At 36.4% G+C, this 21,133-nt stretch overlaps 1 protein-coding gene across 5 annotated transcripts in view; it reads right to left on the reverse strand.

Annotated features, from left to right (window-relative positions):
- UBXN7 (UBX domain protein 7) overlaps positions 1–21,133 on the reverse strand; it is a 57,689-nt gene that overhangs the window by 21,378 nt on the left and 15,178 nt on the right. Inside the window, exons 2-5 of one of the 5 annotated variants that reach the window (XM_042998398.1) lie at positions 16,852–16,999; positions 12,797–12,864; positions 4,437–4,502; positions 817–929 (exon numbers count right to left, since the gene is read on the reverse strand). In XM_042998398.1, coding sequence (XP_042854332.1) covers positions 817–929; positions 4,437–4,502; positions 12,797–12,864; positions 16,852–16,999 — 395 coding nt within the window. Of the gene's footprint in view, positions 1–816; positions 930–4,436; positions 4,503–9,601; positions 9,759–10,596; positions 12,772–12,796; positions 12,865–16,851; positions 17,000–21,133 lie in introns of those variants that run through there. The other 4 variants (XM_042998396.1, XM_042998395.1, XM_042998397.1 and 1 more) reach the window with 4 other exon arrangements.

Genomic DNA, 21,133 nt, shown 5'->3' on the forward strand with positions numbered 1-21,133 from the left:
CTCACTTCCAAATATGTAGCTACAAACTTCATTTTTGTGATTATTGTTTGACCCACTTTATCCTAACAGATAAGACTTACCTAAAATTTAAGTGATTTACATCTATGGAAATGCTAGTCTGATTCAAAAGAGCATTAACATGCTAGTCAACACACAAAAGCAGCTGTTTGAACACTTCAAGAGAAGGATATTTAAAATCCTAACTAAACTCATTTGTTTAACAAATACTATGTTTCTATAAAATACCATAAACTGGGTCTCAATGATTACCAAAATAAAAAGAAACATGTTACCCCTGCCCTCATTAAGCTTATAATTTAGCAGACAATCAAATAAACCTGCTCTTGGAAAGTTTTTCTTTGGCGTTAGCCAAATTAAAACCAAGAACTGAGGGAGAATATATTCTGCAACTACATAGATACTCTTTTAAAATATAATAAGATTCCCATAGAAATATGGGCAAAAGATACCTAAAATTCACAAATGGCCAATAAACACAGGCACACTAGTCTCAGTACTAATCAAAGATACACACAAACTAAAACACATTAAGATTTTTTTCAAAAGCTACCAAAATGGCAAAGATTCTAAAGTGATACCACACAAGGGTAATAAAAGGATTTTTATCAAATCATCTCATTTACTGCTGGCATAAATATAAATCATGTAAACTTTTAGGTATCTCACACTTGTGTCATACTTATTAAGATGCCGATTCTCTATATGCTGGAAACTTTTTTGTTCTTAGAAAGAAAAAAATGGCATTGAAAATGCAAAAGGATTCATACCTAAGGCTTAAAATTTCCAACAACTTACTGTTTCAAAGCTGCCTTTATGCATCAAATCAATGGGTGGCCGGAAAAGATCTGCAAGGGTAGTCAGTTTCTTATCTATTGCTCCTCCATTTCTTAATTCCTGTTCTTGCCGAACTGCAGCACAGGAGGATAAGGAAATTTCAGTTAGCCAGAAAATAAAAGCCGTGCATCTAGAAATATAAAAAACATGCATCAACTGCAAGAATTACTGAACAACATGCCTGACCCCAAATGCAAGTGCAAACATCTAATGCTGATTCTAAAAACAAACAAACCCCAAAACAAAGCAAGGTGGGGAGGGAGTCTTAAGACTTAGCTGGTGCTCTCAATCCAAATGTAAGGAAGGATAAAAGCTGAAAATTATAGTAGAGTCACACAATGAAAATATTTCCTTTTCATATTCCAAACCAAGTTTAGCAGAGGAGAAAACTCCATCTCCATTTATCCAGTTCAATGATCCTAATGTATCTGCCGTTTCTAGCTACATTCCCAATCTTCAAAGATTCTGACAGTAAGAGAACACCACCACCTGTTGTCACCTTCTCCTGGAAGTGCACGGGCTTCCCTGATGACCAGAGTTAGTCTGGGTTCCCCTTCAACTCTCTCCAAAGTTACAAGCCCTATCTGTGCTTCAGTGAGCTCATTATAAATCAACTACAAAATCAAGCATGGTCTAATAGTTTTTCACATATTCTCTAAACAACTTTCCTTTTAAGATTCCATTGCTAAATCAGTACTAAATCCTCTAAAAGAATAAGGCCAAGAATCTCATTCTGACTTAACTCCACAGAAAGATATAAACCTATTCCAAAAAATTATAGCCAAAATGTTAATAGTGGCTGCTTTGGGTGGTGTGGCTTTTTCCTGTTCTGTTTTTCAATACACTACAATAATCCATTTTCATTATGGTCATTCCTTTAAACTGACGGCTATCGGGATTTTTTTTTTTTTTTGGCCAATTATTCAATTATTGTTTTAAGTTGAAATATAGTTGACACATAATATTCTTTTACTTTAAGGTGTGTAACACTGATTCAACAATTATATACATTACAAAATGCTTATCACTGTAAGTGTAGTTACCTTTGTCACCATACAAATTATTACAGTATTAACTGACTATATTCTCAATGTTGTAGTTTTCATCACCGTGACTTTTCCGAGAGAGAGCGAACAAGTGAGAGAGCACACCCACATGCATGAATGCAAGCAGTGGGTTGGGGAGGAAGGGAGAAGAGGGAGATGGAGAATCTTAAGTAGGCTCCACGCCCAGCACAGCCTGACATGAAGCTTGATCTCACGACCCTGGGATCATGGCCTGAGCCGAAATCAAGAGTCAGACACTTAATGGACTAAGCCACCCAGGCGCCCCTGTATCTCTTAATCCTCTTCATTTATTTCACCTATCCTCCCATTCCCCTTTGGCAACTACCAATTTATTCTCTGCATGCAGGAGTCTCTTTTTGCTTGTTTGTTCATGTTTTTTTTTTTTAGATTCCACACGTAAGTGAAATCATATGGTAGTTGTCTTTCTTTGACTTATTTCACTTAGCATAATATCCTCAAGGTCCATACATGTTGCTATGAATGGCAAGGTTTTTTTTTTTTTTTTTAACCTTCATTTATTTTTGAAGGAGAGAGACAGAGCATGAGTTGGGGAGGGGCAGAGAGAGAGGGAGACACAGAATCTGAAGCAGGCTCCAGGCTCTGAGCTGTCAGCACAGAGCCCACCACAGGGCTGGAACTCACAAACCGTGAGATCATGACCTGAGTTGAAGCTGGATGCCCAACTGAGCCACCCAGGTGCCCCAGTTTCATTCTTTTTTGTGCCTGAGTAATATTCCATTGGTAATACCGTATCTTCTCTACCCATTCATCTATTGATGGGCACTTACGTTGCTTCCATATCTTGGCTACTGAAAATAACGTTGCAATAAACACAGGGGTGCATATTTCTTGTTTTCTTAGAATAAATACCAAGAATTAGAATTACTGAGTCAAATGGTATTGCTATTTTTAATTTTTTGAGAACCTCCATATTTTTTTCCATATGCTGCACCAATCTACAATTTCATCAACAGTGCACAAGGGTTCCCTATTCTCCACATCTTTGCCAACACTTCTTATTTCTTGCCTATTTGGTACTATCCATTATGACTGATGTGAGGTGAGATATCAAGACCTTGGGGGAAACCACCTTTTTCTTTTATTATAGTCAACATTTAAGTGCTCGTTCAAAAGCTGATTAACTTTGTAAATTACCAGATTTCTTACATTTCTCCATCACTCTTATTATTCTATCATCAGTTAGGTTAGCATTTGTAACAGTTCAGCTCAAGGGGAAGTTAGTAACAATCACAGACTGAATTCACAATTTCCTTTTAAAATAAGGTATTTCAGGGGCGCCTGGGTGGCTGAGTCAGTTGGGCGTCCAACTCCTGATTTTGTCTCAGGTCATGTTCTCACAGTTTGTGAGTTTAAGCCCCATGCTGCTAGCTGGCAGCACAGAGCCTGCTTGGAATTCTATCTCTTGCTTTCTCTGCCCCTCCCCTACTTGCTATCTCTCTCTCAAAATAAATAAAAAATAAACATAATAAATAAATATATAATAAATAAAACTGAAATGAAATAATAAAATAAAATAAGGTGATTCCTGGGATATCTGGGTGGCTTAGTCAGTTGAGCATCCAACTCCTGATTTCAGCTCAGGTCATGATCTCACAGTCATGAAATTGAGCCCCAAGTCAGGCTCTGTGCTCAATGCAAAACACGCTTGGGATGCTCTCGTTCTCTGCCCCTCCCATGCTCTCTCTCTCGAGATTATTCTATTATCTCTATTATATCTCTCTCTCTATTATATTATATCTCTATATATTATCTATAGATAATATCTATATTATATATATAATATAGATATAGATACTATAGATATAGATATATCTCTGTCTATAGATATCTATATTATCTCTCTCTATATATATCTCTATTATCTCTATTATATTATATCTCTATATATTATCTCTATTATATCTATTATCTCTATTATAATATTATTACTATTTTAGAAAATAGTAATAATAAAAAAATAAATAAAAATAAATAAAATAAAATAGTAATAATAATAATAATAAGATAAAATAAAAATATTTTTTAAAAATTTAAGGCGATTCGTGGGGTGCCTGGGTGGCTCAGTCAGTTAAGTGTCCAGCTCTTGATTTTAGGTCATGATCCAGGATCGTGAGATAAAGGCCCATGTTAGGCTCTGTGCTAAGCATGGAGGCTGCTTAAGATATTCTCTCTCCCCCCCTCTCTCTCCCTTCCTCCCTCCCTTCTCTCTCTCTCTCTCTCTGCACCCCCCCGCCCCCTCCCCAATTCACACACACTCTCTCTAAAATAATTTAAAAAATAAATAATAAAATAAGGTGACTCCTTTGATTAATCATCTTTTTCCTTTAAAAAAAAAAAAAAAAACCTATATAAAACAAACCAGGATCTTGACTTGTAGCAGAGTGTATGGGTGCTTTTCCAACTTGTGGTTTTCTACGTGGGAGAGTAAGGGGAGAGGACAGAAGAGAGAAGAAGGAGGAAGAGAGAGATAATAAACTGGCCCAAGATACCTACTAGTTTCAGTTTGAAAATCTCGGAAACCATCAAATATTGAACGTGCAGGCCGTCGTCTTTTAGGAGCTTTAGGGGAAAAAAATAGAGTTGATACAGAAATTTAAACCTTTATTTTGAAACAACTCTAAAAACTTCCTTATCTGTACATCTTGCTTTAAAACACTCATAGATTTATAAAGGTGTCCTCTTCAAAAAATAAAATATCTTAAAACCTTTAAGTCATTCATACACAAAAACTCAACCATCTTCAGCCCAACCATTTTGTTTTACAAATAAGAAAATTAAGGCCCAGTTAAGAGACTTAACCAAACTTATGTAAAAGACAGGAAGAAAGAAGATTTTGAGGAGGACTCCCCCTGGTGATGAAGCTATATACGTGCTGCAAATATCTAATTTAGGTTAGCCTAAGGAATCGGACTACCCTTTAGTTGACATTTAAGTACCTAACTTCTAATCCCTAATATTATATATTCTTAGTGAGTGGATTCACAGAATTATAAACACCAAAAACATTTTTAATTTTGGAAAAAAATTTTTTTTCCAGTTACACAGTGGTTTAATGAGAGGAAAGTGAACAGAACCAAGGTCTTCTGATACTCAGTCTAGTGTCTATTACTCAATCCTTAAGTATTTTATAGATGAAGTTTAGAAAGCAATAATAAAAATGTTATCTTCCTATATGCATATGTTCAAATAATTTGCCAGATCATGTATGTGCATTACAATAAACCAGATCATTTATATATAGTAAACAAGGACACTTAACAATTCTTAAAATATGGGTAACAATTATTAAATTGACTTATGGCATGCTTGGCCAGCATGTAAACAGAACAATGCTTTGCGTTAATAAATGATAAATTGAGCAGTGAGGTTAGATACAAAGTATAAAAGTCCTCCACCCATGTCAAAGCATCTTTCCCAAAAGTCTGTGTATGTCATTATATAATTCTTTCTAAGAGCAATGGAATAAAAAAGCAAAATGCAGAACCATATATTTTAAAAACTCGTTTTTGTTTAAAGTATTATTTGTCTGTATATAATTTATGTACTTTTGTGTATTTATGTTAAAAAATCACAATATTATTTCTAGGAAAAGAGATGTGATTAAGAAAAGGAGAAAGAAACTTCCATGTTTTAGTTCTGTATTGGATTTTATTTATATTGAATTTGTTTTAACCAAAAATTTTAAAATTTAAATACTGCAGTATTTTCTCCTCCCTTCAAGCAGCAAGGAATGTTATTCTTTTCAATCTTGGAACTATTTTTAATCAAGAGTTCCTATTTCAAATGTATGTTTCTGGCAAGAATAATATGGCCTGTCAAATAATGCCTTCTTAAAACTCATTATCAGATACTTTTTAACCATAACAATTAAGAAAGTAAGGGTATCAAAGGATAAGGCATAGAATGGCTGCCTAAAAAGAGCATATTCTGATTGGGGAGGTAGCATATAAAAGATAGTTTTCTTCTACTTTTAAAACTGCCAAAGGCAGGCCACTCAATATTCTACACTATTTCACACACACATACCCACTCTCTTCCCATTTTAGCCCGTTTCTGTTAGGCACCTGATGTCTCCTACTTCCTCTTTTGCTAGCCTTGAACCCAACCCCTTTGATTTCTTGCGCTCGTTATCTGCTCCTATTTGTTTCCTCCTCATTTATGCTAAGTCTAACCTAGAATCTGTCCCCAGAAAAAAAAATAAAAGGGGCGCCTGGGTGGCTCAGTCAGTTAAGTGTCAAATTCTTGGTTTCGGCTCAGGTCATGATCTCAATGTTACGAGATTGAGCCCTGCATTGGGCTCTGCACTGAACGTGGTGTCTAGTTACGATTCTCTCTCTCCTCCCCCTCCTGCCCTCTCCTCTGGTCACCCTCTCTCTCTCTAAAAAACAAAAACAAAACCCAAAAACCGAAGAACCTCTCCTCAGTCCACACACAACACACCTCTAGTACTAGGATCATTATTATAGACATACCTCAGAGATAATGTAAGTTTGGTTTCAGACCACCACAATAAAGCAAATATCACATTAAAACGAGTCAAATGAATTTTTGAGTTTCCCAGTGCATACAAAATTTATGTTTACACTAAAGTGGACCATAGAATAATACAGAATTGAACTACAAGGCTCTTATATGCAGATATTTTTCAACAAATACAGAAAAATTTTTCTTATGATTTTTTAATAACATTTTTTCTCCAGCTTACTTTTTTGTTAAGAAAACAGTATATGATATATATAACATACCAAATATGTGTTAATCAACTGTTTATGTTATTGGTAAGGCTTCTGGTCAACCGCAGGCTATTAGTGAAGTTTTGGGGAGAGTCAACAGTTATATGCATATTTTCAACTGCTTGGGAGTCTGCTCCCTTAACCCTTGAGCTGTTCAAGGAACAACTGTATACTGTAGTCCATTACGTGTGCAATAGCACTGTCTTTAAAAATGTACACATTAATTTAAAACATTTTTCTTGTTGGGGCACCTGGGTGACTCAGTCAGTTAGGTGTTCAACTCTTGATTTCAGCTCAGGTCACAGTCCCAGGGCCATGGGATCTAGCCCTACATTGGGCTCTGTGCTAGGCATGGAGCCTGCTTAGGATTCTCTTTCCCTCTGCCCCTCTACCCCAATGGCACCCTCTCTAAAATAAAATTTTAAAAAATGTATTGCTAAAAACCGTTAACCATTGTTGGAGCTTTCAGCAAGCTGTAATTTTTTTTTTGCTGGTGAAGGGTCTTGAATCTATGTTGATGGCTGTGAGTGATTACAGTGGTTGCTGAAGTTGGGGTGGCTGTGACAACTTCTTAAGATAATAAAGTCTGCTGCATAAATTGACTCTTATTTTCACAAATGATTTCTCTGCAGCATCCAATTTTGTTTGACAACATTTGAGATGAACTTCTTTCAAAATTGGGACTCAATCAAGGGGCGCCTGGCTGGCTCAGTCAGTGGAGTGTGCAACTCTTGATCCTGATTGAGGTTGTGCGTTTGAACCCCATATTGGGTGCAGAGATTCTTTAAATAAATAAATAAATTTTTAAGAACTGGAGTCAATCCTCTCAAACCCTGCTACTGCTTTATCAACTAAGTTTATGTAATATCCTAAATCCTTTGTTATCATCTCAACAATCTTCACAGCATCTTCACCGGGAGTAGCTTCCATCTCAAGAAACCATTTCCTTTGCTCATCCCTAAGAAGCAACTCCTCATCCATTCAAGTTTTATCAAGAGATTGCAGCAATTCATTTACATCTTCAGGCTCTACTTCTAATTCTAGTTCTCTTGCTATTTCTACCGCATCCGCAGTCACTTCCTCCACTCAAGTCTTGAAGTCCCAAAGTCGTCTATGAGGGGTTGGAATTAACTGCTTCCAAATTCTTGTTAATGTTATTGTGACCACTTTCTATGAATCATGAATGTTCTTAATGGCATCTAGAAAGGTAAATCCTTCCTACGAGGTTTTCAATTTACATTGCCCAGATCTATCAGAAGAATGACTGTCTATGGCCTTATGGGATTCATTTTTTTAATAGTAAGACTTGAAAGTAAAAATCACTCCTTAATCCATGGGCTGCAGAATGGATGTGTGTTAGCAAGCAAGAAGACAACATTAATCTTATTGGACATTACCATCAGAGCTCTTAGATGACCAGGTGTGTTGTCACTGAGCAGTCATATTTTGAAAAGAATCTTTTTTTCTGAGGTCTCAACAGTGCGGTTAAATATTTGGTAAACCACGTTGCAAACAGATGTGCTGTCACCTAGGCTTTGTTGTTCCATTTACAGAGCTCAGGCAGAGCAGATTTAGCATAATGCTTAAGGGCCTTAGGATTTTCAGAATGGTAAAGGAGCATTGGTTGCAACAAGTCACCAGCTACAATAGCCCCAAACAACAGAGCCAGACTCTCCTTTGAAGATCTGAAGCACTGACTTCTCCTCTCTAGCTATGGAAGCCCTAGATAGCATCTTCTTCCAACAGAAGGCTGTTTTGTCAACACTGAAAACCTGTTGCTTAGTGTAGCCACCTTCACTAATTATCCAAACTAGATCTTCTGGATAACTTGCTATAGCTTCAACATCAGCACTTGCTGTTTCCCTTTGCATTTTTATGTTATGGAGATGGCTTTTTCCCTTAAACGTCATGAACCAACCTCCGCTAGCTTCATATTTTTCTTCTGTAGCTTCTTCACCTCTCGGCCTTCATAGAACTGTAGAGTTAGGGCTTGCTCTGGATTACACTTTGGCTTAAGGGAATGTTGTAGCTCGTTTGATCTTTGATCCTGACACTAAAACTTTCTCCATATCAGCAATAAGTTATTTCCCTTTTGTATAATTTGTGTGTTCAATGGAGTAGCACTTCTCATTTCTTTCAAAATTTTTTCCATTGCAGGGTGCCTGGGTGGCTCACTTGGTTAAGGTTCTGACTTGATTTCAGCTCAGGTCATGATCTGTTTGTAAGTTTGAGCCCTGCATCTGGCTCTGAATCGACAGCGTGGAGCCTCTTGGGATTCTCTCTCTCCCTCTCTCTCTGCCCCCTGCCCCACCACCCCCCCACACACGCTCTCTCTCAAAAGAAATAAACAAACTTAAAATTTTTTTTTTTTCCTTTCCATTCGCAACTAGGCTAACTGGAATAGGAGGCCTAGCTTTCGGCCTATCTCAGCTTTCAATATGCCTTCCTCACACAGCTTAATCATTTCTGACTTCTGATTTAAAGTAAGAGATATATGACTTTTCCTTTCACTTGAACACTTAAAGGACATTGTAGGGTTATTAATTGGCCTAATTCCAATATTGCTGTGTTTCAGGGAATAGAAAGGCCCAAGAAGAGGGAGAGACAAGGGAATGGCTGGTTGGTGAATCACTGTATCAACCAAGTCCACCAACTCATAAGGGTATGGTTTGTGGTGCCCCAAAACAATTACAATAGTACAAAGATCACCATGACAAATATAACAATGAAAATGTTTGAAATATTGCAAGAATTACCAATATATAACACAGAGACACGAAGTGAGCAAATGCTATTGGTAAAATGGCACTGATAGACTTGTTCAACACAGGGTTACCACAAACCATTCATTTATTTAAAAAAAAAAAAAAAAAAGACAGTATCTGCAAAGCACAATAAAAAAGGCATGCCCATACTCCCACTTGCCTCTTCCATATGTGGTTTCCTGACTCTTCCAAACCATCTGCTATACAGCAAACATCAGTCCTTTGTATTCTCACTCTACTGCCCACATACCAGGAGTGCTGGTCACTGAGGTCAAAGAGGCTAAGCTATAAAAAGCTAATAAAAGATTCAAGAGGAGCTTCATAGAATAGGGGAGTGGGACAGGTAGAGAATAAATATTTAGTAAGAAGAGTGGCACTGCACACATTTCACAAATCCTTATTAACAACTGACTTAAGAGAAGATATCTGGATTTTCAGATCCACTTCTGCATTCTATCTGTTGTTATTCTCAAAGTTCAAATAAATGAAAAAAATTAAAATTCAACCTAACACAGATACATAGTTGTAAGGGGAGGAGTATTTTAATAGTGTTTTAAGATCATTGTGAATATTCTCCTTTGATACTCAACTAGTGGTAGCTTCTTAAAGGTTAGTTGCAGCATGGAATCTAAAATCTTATCAATGAACTTTTCATTATCTGTTGCAATAAAATCCACTGGTCTATGTGGTAAGCAGTCTCTAGGATGGCCTCCAATTATCCCAATCTTTGATATTCATAACCTGTGTGTGAATATCTTGAATATGGGCAGGATGAAATAGAATGTGGCAGAGGTGATGTGATGGGAGGTCACTTCTAAGATTAGATTACAAAAAGATGGTGGCTTCTATAATGGGCTGCCTTTTATTGCTCTCTCATTTGCTCTGTGGTAAGGAACTGATGTCTCCAGCCAACCAACAGCCACATGAGTAAGCTTAGGAGATCCTCCTCTATTCAAGCTCTGAGATGATTATAGCTCTGGCTGACACCTTGATTACACCCTGTGAGAAAGTCTAACCAAAGACACCCAGCTAAGTCACTTTTGGATTCCTGGACCATAGAAACTGTGAGATAACAAATGTTTGTTGTTTCAGGAAGCTAAATTTTGGAGCAATTTGTTATACATCAATAGATAACTTTTATGCAATCCATCTTACTGTCTGAATAGATCTTTTACCCATGCACAATTTTGTAATATGGTATACTGGTCATTTGAATATATTCGTCACAGCTCTTTCTGCCCATGGGTCCTGTCCCTGTGCTTTATTAAAACCATCCTTTTTGCACCAAAAAAAGAAAAAGAAAAAGAAAACATTTGTTTACTGAGTTATGCAAACATTCCAAACACCAAGCATTTCATTATACAATAATAATTTAAAAATCACCATCTGTTAAGGCCACCACTACTCTTATCAGAAAGCTTTTAAGTATTGGGAAGCTATCAAGCTCATAATTATGGATATCAATTTGCTAAAATCCTAATTTCTGCCTGAAAGCTCTTTTTTTTTTTTTTAAATAACTGGTAACAAATAATGTCAGTTGTTTGTCTTAAAGCAGTAATAGGCTTTTATTCACATTCAAGAAAATGTCTGCCAAATGCTGAAGTCTAAATCACCATAGTTTGTCAGGAATTTTTCAAGTAAAAATAATGTTCCATGACAGAAGCAGCTAGTTTAGCTCACAACTCAAACAACTATACAAGTGCTTTTCCTTAAAGTAATCACAGTACTTTTCAGTATGCAGAAGTGCTTTATGCATACCCTATTTCATAAAACAGAGTGGTTTAAAAAATGTATACTCAGGGGTCAAGATTTAATGAAATTAATTTATACTGCTTCATCAAGCAGTACTGCTTTATTTATTATTAAATAAAATAGGAGTTCTTTTTAATTTTTATTGTGAGTATATAGCAGTGAAGACTTTACAGTTTGGTGCCACTGTCCTGTTTCAATTAAGATGCAGCAGTTTGATTCATCATTGCTTTTGAACCATCAGTCCAAATGTCAATAATGTAAAAAAGGCAAATAACTTATGAAAATAATTTTGACCTCACACACACCCAGACCACACTTGAAATCAATACTGTCATAAGAAGAAAACAGTACTCCAAAGACCTTTATCAAGTTAATAAGGTCTAATATGAAAGTTAGGACTAACTTCCTAACTATATAGTCATTCTCATCCTCTGTTTGCTGTGTATCAAACCTGAGGGAAAAGAAGGAAATGGTTCCAAATGGAACTCTTTGGCCTCTCTACAATGGTAAAACAGCACAGAAATTTATTTCCTGTAGTCTACCTCACTCAGAAATCCTGCCTTATTCCTTGCAATAAAGAAACGATAAAGCTTCCAAGGGCATCACCCCCTCAATTCCAAAATCCATTCATAACATTTATATGAAAAAAATCATGAACAATATTTTATTACTTCTGGTATATTAACAGCACAATGACTGGCTGAATCAAAGTCCAGAAAGCCCATATTATACTTCAATATTCAGTTCTTACAGTTTTCTTCCTCCCATCTTTATTTCTGAATCTAGACAGTACATTGTTATTTCTTACTACAGTAAACTCCAAAGCTGCCAAGTCAAAGATTGCTTTAAAAAAAAACTCCAACTAAGGTGTTTTTTCAAATCAAAACATATGGTTTATATCATTTTGTTCATCCTTTTCTTATTTATTTCTTCTCCTTTATTCTAGTTTACCTACAAAACTTTATATAGGTCTATTTCTCTGCATCACTGTTCTCAATATGTACAATATACATTTCTATGACTTTGCCTGCCCAGATTATAACTTTGTTTTCTATTTTTTAATATACCTATTAATACCTAAAATATTTGGCATGCAAAAGGTAAGTGTTTATTAATCTAAAACTATAAATTTTCTTTAATTCTAATTAAATGTACCATTTTCTATAGTCTCTATATGCACCCAGATTGATATCACAATTTTTTGCATGGATAAGGTATTACTTTCTCCTTTCAAAACAGGAAAAGCGCTTCTGGAAATTAAGAAAGAGTAAAGATGGATATGGCAGTCAAGTAAGTGACCCCCAAAACAAAAAATACTCGGAGTCTTTAAATGATAGATTTGTTCCATTACAAGGTAGTAGTTCTTTTTGCTAATTTTCCTCTTTTTGGCCTTCCACAACAAATATCAACTTTTTAATCTGGTTCTCTCCTTGGAGACAACTATGCAATTTTGCTGGAGGGAGTACAGAATTATAAGATAAGAACTGACTCTACACTTGAAGTAATAATCTCTGAGTAAGCCTTCATATCTTTTGATAGCTTTATTAAAACTCTAAAGATAACAACAGAGTCCAACAAACTAAGGAAAAAAAGGTGAACTTACCACCAAACAAAGGTTCTGGTTCCACCAATATTTCCTGTTTTTGAGGAATTGGGGCACGAACTTCTTCTCTATCAAAAGAAGTAGGAAAATATCAAAAGGAAAACTGTTTTCTGCTACATGTTCTCTCTATAACTATTGTGAATGCATTCAAATTAACAAGTAACATGAACATCAAACTTAGTGACTTTTAGGAACCATGGTGTTAAATGACTGCTAGATGGTTTCCATACAGAGGTCAACTAGAATAAAGTACCTGGCATAGATGGCTCAAATGATTTCTAAAAAAAGAGAACAAGGGTGTCCGGGTGGCTCAGTCAGTTAAGTGTCTTGACTCTTGATTTTGGCTCAGGTCACGATCTCACGATTTGTGAGTTCAAGCCCCGCATCGGGCTCTGTGCTGGCAGCGCAGGGCCTACTCGGGATTCTCTCTCTCCCTCTCTCTCTGCCCCCTCTCTCGGTCATGCGCCCTCTCTCTCTCCCTCCCCCCCCTCAAAAATAAATAATAAACTTAAAAAATAAATGTAAAAATAAAAAAGAAAACAAACAGAAAAAAAAAATTTTTCCCCTTTCCTCCCAAGGTCTTTACCCTAGATTCTTTTCAGAAAAAAAAAAAAAAAGGGAGTTTACCAAAAACAAAACAGAAAATCAGACAAAAAAATTAATGGAGGGGCACCTGGGTGGCTGAGGTGATTAAGCATACAACTCTTGATTTTAGCTCAGGTAATGATCTCATGGTTCATGACACCAAGCCCACACTGGGCTCTGCACTGACAGTACAGAGCCTGCTTGGGATTCTTTCTCCCCTCCTCTCTCTGCCCTTCCCCTGCCCAATTGAACACACATGCTCTCAAAATAAATAAACATTTTTTTTAAACTAATGGAAAAATATAGGCGTAATAAAAGCAGTATTACATTACTACTGCATCAAACAATACATCACACAGATATATTAAAATAAGCTATATAAACAAGCAGTGAATTTTATGCTAGCTATAAAGATGGTTAACATAGGTATTACCTTGGATTATTTATTAAGTAGACTCCAATACATAGAGCACAGAAAAATTATTAATCTTTTAAAGGCCTATAAACTCTTCAACGTTTATCTCCAAAGAGTTTACTAATAACCTATCTCTTCCAGTAAAAACTACTCATTTAGAAACACTGTAAAAATGGTGTATACTCCTTTAAGTATATTTAACTATTTTATAGTTCAAACTCAAGTTTTTTAAATTTTTTTTTAATGTTTATTTATTCTTGACAGAGAGAGAGAGAGAGAGAGAGAGAGACAGAGAGAGAGACAGAGAGCCAGCATGAATGGGTGAAGGGCAGAGAGAGAGGGAGACACAGAATCTGAAACAGGCTCCAGGCTCTGAGCTGTCAGCACAGAGCCCAACACGGGGCTCGAACTCACAGTGAGATCGTGACCTGAGCCGAAGTCGGATGCTCAACTGACTGAGCCACCCAGGCGCCCCTAAACTCAAATATTAATCTCTACTTATTATTTTCACAGCAAGGAAAAGTGAATTCCCAATTTATTATTGTCCTATTTACGATGTTAATTTAAGTTAGGCCTATGTTTTTCATTCAGGTGTTTCTAATAGAAGTAACTGAGCTTAAGGCCCTGCTTTTGATATCAAAGAACTGGAACTCTAAAACATACTTTATGAAATAAACTATGAATACTCATTTGTCAACAAAAACATCCAACAACAACAAAAAGAACAACTGGCTGGACAAATACAATAAGCCAAATGATGGATAAAGGGCAATTCAAAATTATGTTATGTGTATCAGTCACTGCTCACCCAAAAAATTTAAATCATCTGAAGTAATAGACAATGCATCTATAAGAGGAAGAGGAAGCTCTATTAACCCTCTTTCATCAAAGAGAATTAATCTATTATCTTAAGAAAATTAAGAATTTAGAAGACCTCTTTTACCTAAATAAATCTTTCCATGATTGCTATCATTTTACAGCATAAATAAAATTATCTCAATCTAAGAGAGAAAACAATTACTCAGAAAACAAACCTTAAATCTGATGAAATCCATCAATTAGGGGATGGATTAAGTAGTAGTCCCTATACAAGAAAACTTGGTTACTACATGTTTGAGGGTATCTGTTCCAAGATTGCTAGCTACCTAACAAAATGAAAGAATGGAACAGAAAAAGGTAAACTGTAAAGAGTGAAAATTATAGTTTAGGAATTAGAAGCCATTATCAAGTGTTAATCAATTAGCAATACAAATAATCTAAGTCAAATTATAATGTAATTCAGTAGGAAAAGACATTCATCTATCAAAACTAGTTCTATTTTTATTTTTAATTAATAAATTAATTTTTTTTAGGTAGGCTCCATGCCCACTGTGGGGCTTGAACTCATGGCCTTGAGATCAAGAGCTGCATGCTCTATTGACTGAGCCAGCCAAGCGCCCCATATCAAAACTATTTTTAAACACATTTAAGAAAACATGTTTTGTATAATGAGAAGTTATATTCCCCCAAATGAGCTGTGAATACCTGTTACTCAAGTTTCTGTAAACTAATCATGTTTTCATATTGATTTCCATGAAAAATTTGAGCTATGTTGGGGGAGAATGGGATATCAACATCTGAAATACATGGCCAACACTGCTAGGAAAAAACTTTATTAAGTATTAATAATGATCCCTAAAGTTCACTCTTCATGTGGAAACAATTATTAGTCTAGAATCTGGAGCTAGAGAGGCAACTCTGTCTTGAATGTTATTTAGATTTTTAAATCTATCTCTAATTTAAAAATAATATCCATCCAAGTCTTTAGTCTATTCCCTTGGGAATTCCCTCTAGGAATCCCTAGAGGATTCCTCTTGTCTAGTATCTCATGTTGTAAACACCAAGAGTTATAAAGAAATCTAAGTATTAAAGTCTTATTTAAGGATCTGCATAATTTTGTTTCAAAAATCAATGGTTTTCCTCGAGTAGCATTCATCCCTAGTATCTTCCAAAGACTTGGAATTTTGCCTATAAGGTATTCATTTCAAATGCTCATTGGTATCAAATGTAAAGGGCAAAAAATATCCAAATCTGTTCACCATTAATTCTCAGTCTCTACAGACTACAGTTCCATATGTTAAAGATGCTTCTAATTTGGGGCACCTGGGTGGCTCAGTCGGTTAAGCGTCCGACTTCGACACAGGTCACGATTTCGCGGTCCGTGAGTTCGAGCCCCGCGTCGCGCTCTGGGCTGATGGCTCAGAGCCTGCTTCCGATTCTGTGTCTCCCTCTCTCTCTGCCCCTCCCCCGTTCATGCTCGGTCTCTGTCTCAAAAATAAATAAACGTTAAAAAAAAAAAAGGTGCTTCTAATGATTAACTACATGTAACTATCTTTAAGGTATAAAGGATTGTAATTATTTTTCAAAAATTTTCATGGCAATGCAAAACTCTCCTGGAACAATGTAAGTAAATCTAGAATTGGGAAATCTGAGCTGTAGTGGGCTTTAGTTCCATCCATATCTGCGAAGTAATTACTGTGTAGCTTAGGAAATTGGCTATGCCTCTGCTTTCTCATCTGTAAAATGTGGATAATAATGTTATCCTATAGGGTTCTTTTGAAGATTACGGGGGTGCCTGGGTGGCTCAGCTGGTTGAGCGTCCAACTTCGGCTCAGGTCATCATCCCGCGGTCTGTGGGTTTGGGCCCTGCATCGGGCTCTGTACTGAGAGCTCAGATCCTGGAGGCTGCTTCAGATTCTGTGTCTGCCTCTCTCTCTCTGCCCCTCCCCCACTCACGCTCTGTCTCTCTCTGTCTCTCAAAGATGAATAAATGTTAAAAAAATAATAATAAAATAAATAATGACATCCTATAGGGTTATTTTGAAGATTAAATAATAGACATGACTGTGCTCTAGAGAATTTAAGGTATATAAGTATAAAAATTTCCACATGACACTTTTTCAGATGCTTTCAACTTTTAATTTTTTCAAAACCACAGAATTAACCTAACTGATAAAAATGCAACTGCGCAATTTAGGCAAGGGGTAGCTCCTAACAATAAATAATAAATTCATACTCTGTGTGAGGTCTGACTGTGGAGACACTTGCTGAACTGGTACTGGGCTCTTCAGCAATTCCTCCACCATCCAAAAACATAGTAACTGCCATCTCCAGATTATTGTTGCAGGCTTCGAGCATATGTTTCCCTACACTTTCACTTGCACCTGAAATAGCAAAAAGAGAGGGAAAAAGTTAAAAAAAGAAAGACACCTTCTTATTATACTCAGTTCATGTTAGAATACAGAATTCCCAAGCAAACTAACAGTACTTTTTCCCTTTTAGAATGAATGACTTAAAAAAAAAAAACAAATAAACAAACAAAAAAACCCACCTTATTTACTTTTACAATGGTGGCTGATTAGTAAATATACAAAGCTAGAAAAGAAACTAACAGCATTAAAATAGTGGTCTTCCTTTACAATAAAACCACACTAAATAAAGCATGTCTTTAAATGGACCAACTACATATTTATTAATAAACTGAAAAAAAAAGAAAGAAAAATGAAAGACTACATTCTAGAAAATGAGAAATATTTTGTTAGAATGGATTTCAGTCAGTTAGCATTTGTTTCCATTAAAAAGAAAGCCTTTTTTTAGTAACAACGGAGAGAAGTGAGATGGGATATTTTTGTCAATAATATAACCAAGTCAAAATCTGGTAAGCAATGTCAATCTTCATCATTTAAAACTGGCCCTATCACACATTTATTTATTGGTAAAAGTAAAGCCAGCATAGTCTCTTAGATGAGATATAAACTGGTAAAGCCCTTTACAAAAATGTTTACACAATTTTACATGTATCAAAAAGTACTCCTTCCTTTTTGACCCAGTAATTTGGGCTTTCTAGTAGAAAAAAATACCTATTCTTTTATTTATTCCACATCAAATACTACATGTATAAACACGTCCATATACATGTCTAGTATTGTTTCAGTACTGAAAACTTGGAAACATAAATATACAATAGTACTAGAGTCTAAATTGTAGAATTTATTTGCTGGAACATTTCGTGACCATTAAAAAGCATCTCAGGGGGTAACTAGGTTTCTCAGTTGGTTAAGCGTCTGACTCTTGATTTTGGCTCAGGTTCCTTATCTCACAGTTCATGAGATCAAGCCCTGCATTGTGCCGTGGGCTGACAGCATGTTGCCTGCTTAGGATTCTCCCTCTCTGTCTCTCTCTGCACCTCCCTTGTTCTCTCTCTCTCTCTAATTAAATAAACATTAAAAAAAAAAAAAAAAGGCATCTCACGTTTTCCATCTGGGATGACTTTCCTTCTACCAGAATCATATCCCTTATAATTTCCTTCTGGGGGGTGTGTATGTGTGTGTTGGGTCTGAAAACATCTTTATTTTGCTGTCATTCCTAAAAGACGGTTCTATTTGGATATTCTATTTTCAGGCTGATAGCTATTTTCTCTCAGTAAAGACAGCATTCCAATGTCCTCCGGCTTCTGTTGTTGCTGCTGGGAAATCAGTTGCTAGACCAGAGAAAATCATTTTTATGGCAATCTGTTGTTCCTCTCTAGTTGCTTTTAAGATTTTTTTCTGTCTTTGGTCTTCTGCAGTTTCATTCTGGTCTGTCATGGCTGATTTTGTTTTTCTCCTTGGGATTCACTGCACTTCTACCATGTTAAGGAATGTTATCTTTGATCAATTCTGAAAAATTCTCAGCTATTTCTATTTAACAATTACCATACTCCTTCATTCACACTTATTTCTTTCTGAAACTCCAATAAGATATATGTTAGAACTCTTCACTCTATGGTGTGCGAGTCTGTTTTTTTTTTTTTTTAATTTCAGTTACTTTTTTATAATTAGAGTTCTGTTTTTGTTTTTTTCCTAATATGCCTTACCATGTTTCAGAGACCTTTCATATTCACATTTCAATCTTTTTATTTCTTCAAACATATTGACCAAACTTATTGGAATTACTAAGAAAAAACAAACTTTCTGCAGTCTATAGAGGTCATCATCTCATTTCGGCTGGTTCTTGTCTGTTTCTGGTGGTTCTTGTCTTGTGCCATGGTTTTTGTGCATTCTGTGGTTTTTTTCTCTGTGATCTCTTGTGCCTTGGATTTTTAAAGTAGTAGTTGAAGATAAATTCCTCCTAAGAGGATGTGATTTGATAGTGAGTTTTTTTGTTTTGTTTTGTTTTTTTATTGTCAAGTTAGCTAACATACAGTGTAGTCTTGGCTTCAGAAGTAGAGTCCCATGATTCATCACTTACATACACACCCAATGCTCATCCCAACAAGTGCGCTCCTCAATGCCCATCACCCATTTTCCCCACCCCCATCAACCCTCAGTTTGTTCTCTATATTTAAGAGCCTCTTAAGGTTTGCTTCCCTCTCTGTATCTTATTTTTCCTTCCCTTCCTCTATAGTCATCTGTTAAGTTTCTCAAATTCCACATGTGAGTGAAATCATGTAACTTTCTCCGACTGACTTATTTCACTTAGTGTAATACTCTCCAGTTTCATCCACGTTGCTACAAATGGCAAGATTTCATTCTTTTTCATTGCTGAGTAATATTCCATGGTGTGTGTGTGTGTGTGTGTGTGTGTGTGTGTGTATCACATCTTCTTTATCCATTCATCAGTTGATGGACATTTGGGCTCTTTCCATACTTTGGCTATTGTTGATAGTGCTGCTATAAACATTGGGGTGCATTGCCCCTTTAACTACATTCTTTTTATTTTTTGTTAATGTTTATTATTTTTGAGAGCAAGACAGCATGAGCGGGGAGGGGCAGAGAGAGAGGGAGACACAGAAACAGAAGCAGGCTTCAGGTTCTGAGCTGTCAGCACAGAGCCCGACATGGGGGCTTGAACCCACGAATGGTGAGATCATGACCTGAGCTGAAATCAGATGTTTGACTGAGCCACCCGGGTGCCCCTAAATATATTCTTAAGTTGGGTAAGACCACATGGAAAATGTGACCCTATAAAAGACCCTTATTATAAATTCTCAGGGACAATATCTCCTGCCACTCTCCAACTGCCAAGGTTGAAACAAAGTCTCAGCTTCATTAAGGGGAAGGGTCTCCTTTCAGACTCCTTTCCTTAGGAAGGTCACAGCCTTTGTTTCCCATTTCTTGTGGCCTATGAGGCTATCAAAAGAGAAGTTTAAAGCCATTCAATTTGGGCAGTTTCCACTAGGGTGAAGGCTTGTTTTAAATCTAGCTAACATCTGCATTCCCAATTTCATTTCATATGTAGCCTCAGAGTATTCCTTATTTTCTCACCAACCCAATGACGTATTTTGAAAAAAAATTTTAAATACTCATTTCATTTAGGATTTTTCTCAGCAAGAGGGTTATTCATGTTATCTCTCTAGTTTACCCCTACTGCCCGGCAATGGAAGTACTGACTCTACTTCTTAATATCTTTCATTTGTTTTCTCTTCTCCACTCTTCTTTCTAAGGCTTTAAATCAAGCCTATAACATTTCTTACCTGGATTACTACAATAGACTCCTAATTGATCATCATCTTATCTTCCACCTTGCTGCTGAGGTTATGCTCCAAAATACAAGTCTGATTCTTATTCTTCCTCTCCCTCTCCCTCATCCCCCACCTCCCCTCTTTCTCTCACACACACACCCATTTAAAACTCTTTAATGGCTCTCTGACACCACAGTATACAGCATAAATCCCAAAGCCCTCATGATCTGGAAAGTCCATTCTGATCAAACCTCAGCTCATCTCTCTGGTTTTGCCTCTCCTCTTCCCTATCCTACACAATTCAGTACAGTCATACTGAATTACATGCTTGGAATGTCCTTATCCTCCTCATCTCACCTTCATCTAGTTCATCCATGTTCAAGAATTACCCTAAATGTTACTTTGCCAATTTGTGTGCTACGCATTCTTTACACTACCTCCCCACTCCCATCTCTATGACACTCTTCTATTATGTATGTACATGAATATACTAAGCCTCAGAGTATTCCTATACTGGTTTACTTTCTGGCTCCTCAGAAAGAGTAGAAGCTTCTTCCACACAGGGACTGGCTTCTCTCTTGGTATCCCCAGCACCTAGCATTGTGTTTGCTTCCATAAGATCAATGTCTAATATTAAACTGACTTTGAACTACCTCACAGTACTTCAGCTCACCAGTTAATACACCAGAGATAGAAAGGTCAGGCTTCAGCCAAAACAATGCTTCCATATCCTCTGAATTTTATACTGTGTGCATATGTTTATGCTTTAATTTTCATTTATAAAGCAATATGGTTACACTGTGCAAATCACAAAGAGCAAACGGGTACTTAAGATATGTGTTAAGATTAAATTTCC

Source organism: Panthera tigris, chromosome C2 (assembly GCF_018350195.1).
Source record: "Panthera tigris isolate Pti1 chromosome C2, P.tigris_Pti1_mat1.1, whole genome shotgun sequence".
Classification (NCBI taxonomy): Eukaryota; Metazoa; Chordata; class Mammalia; order Carnivora; family Felidae; genus Panthera; species Panthera tigris.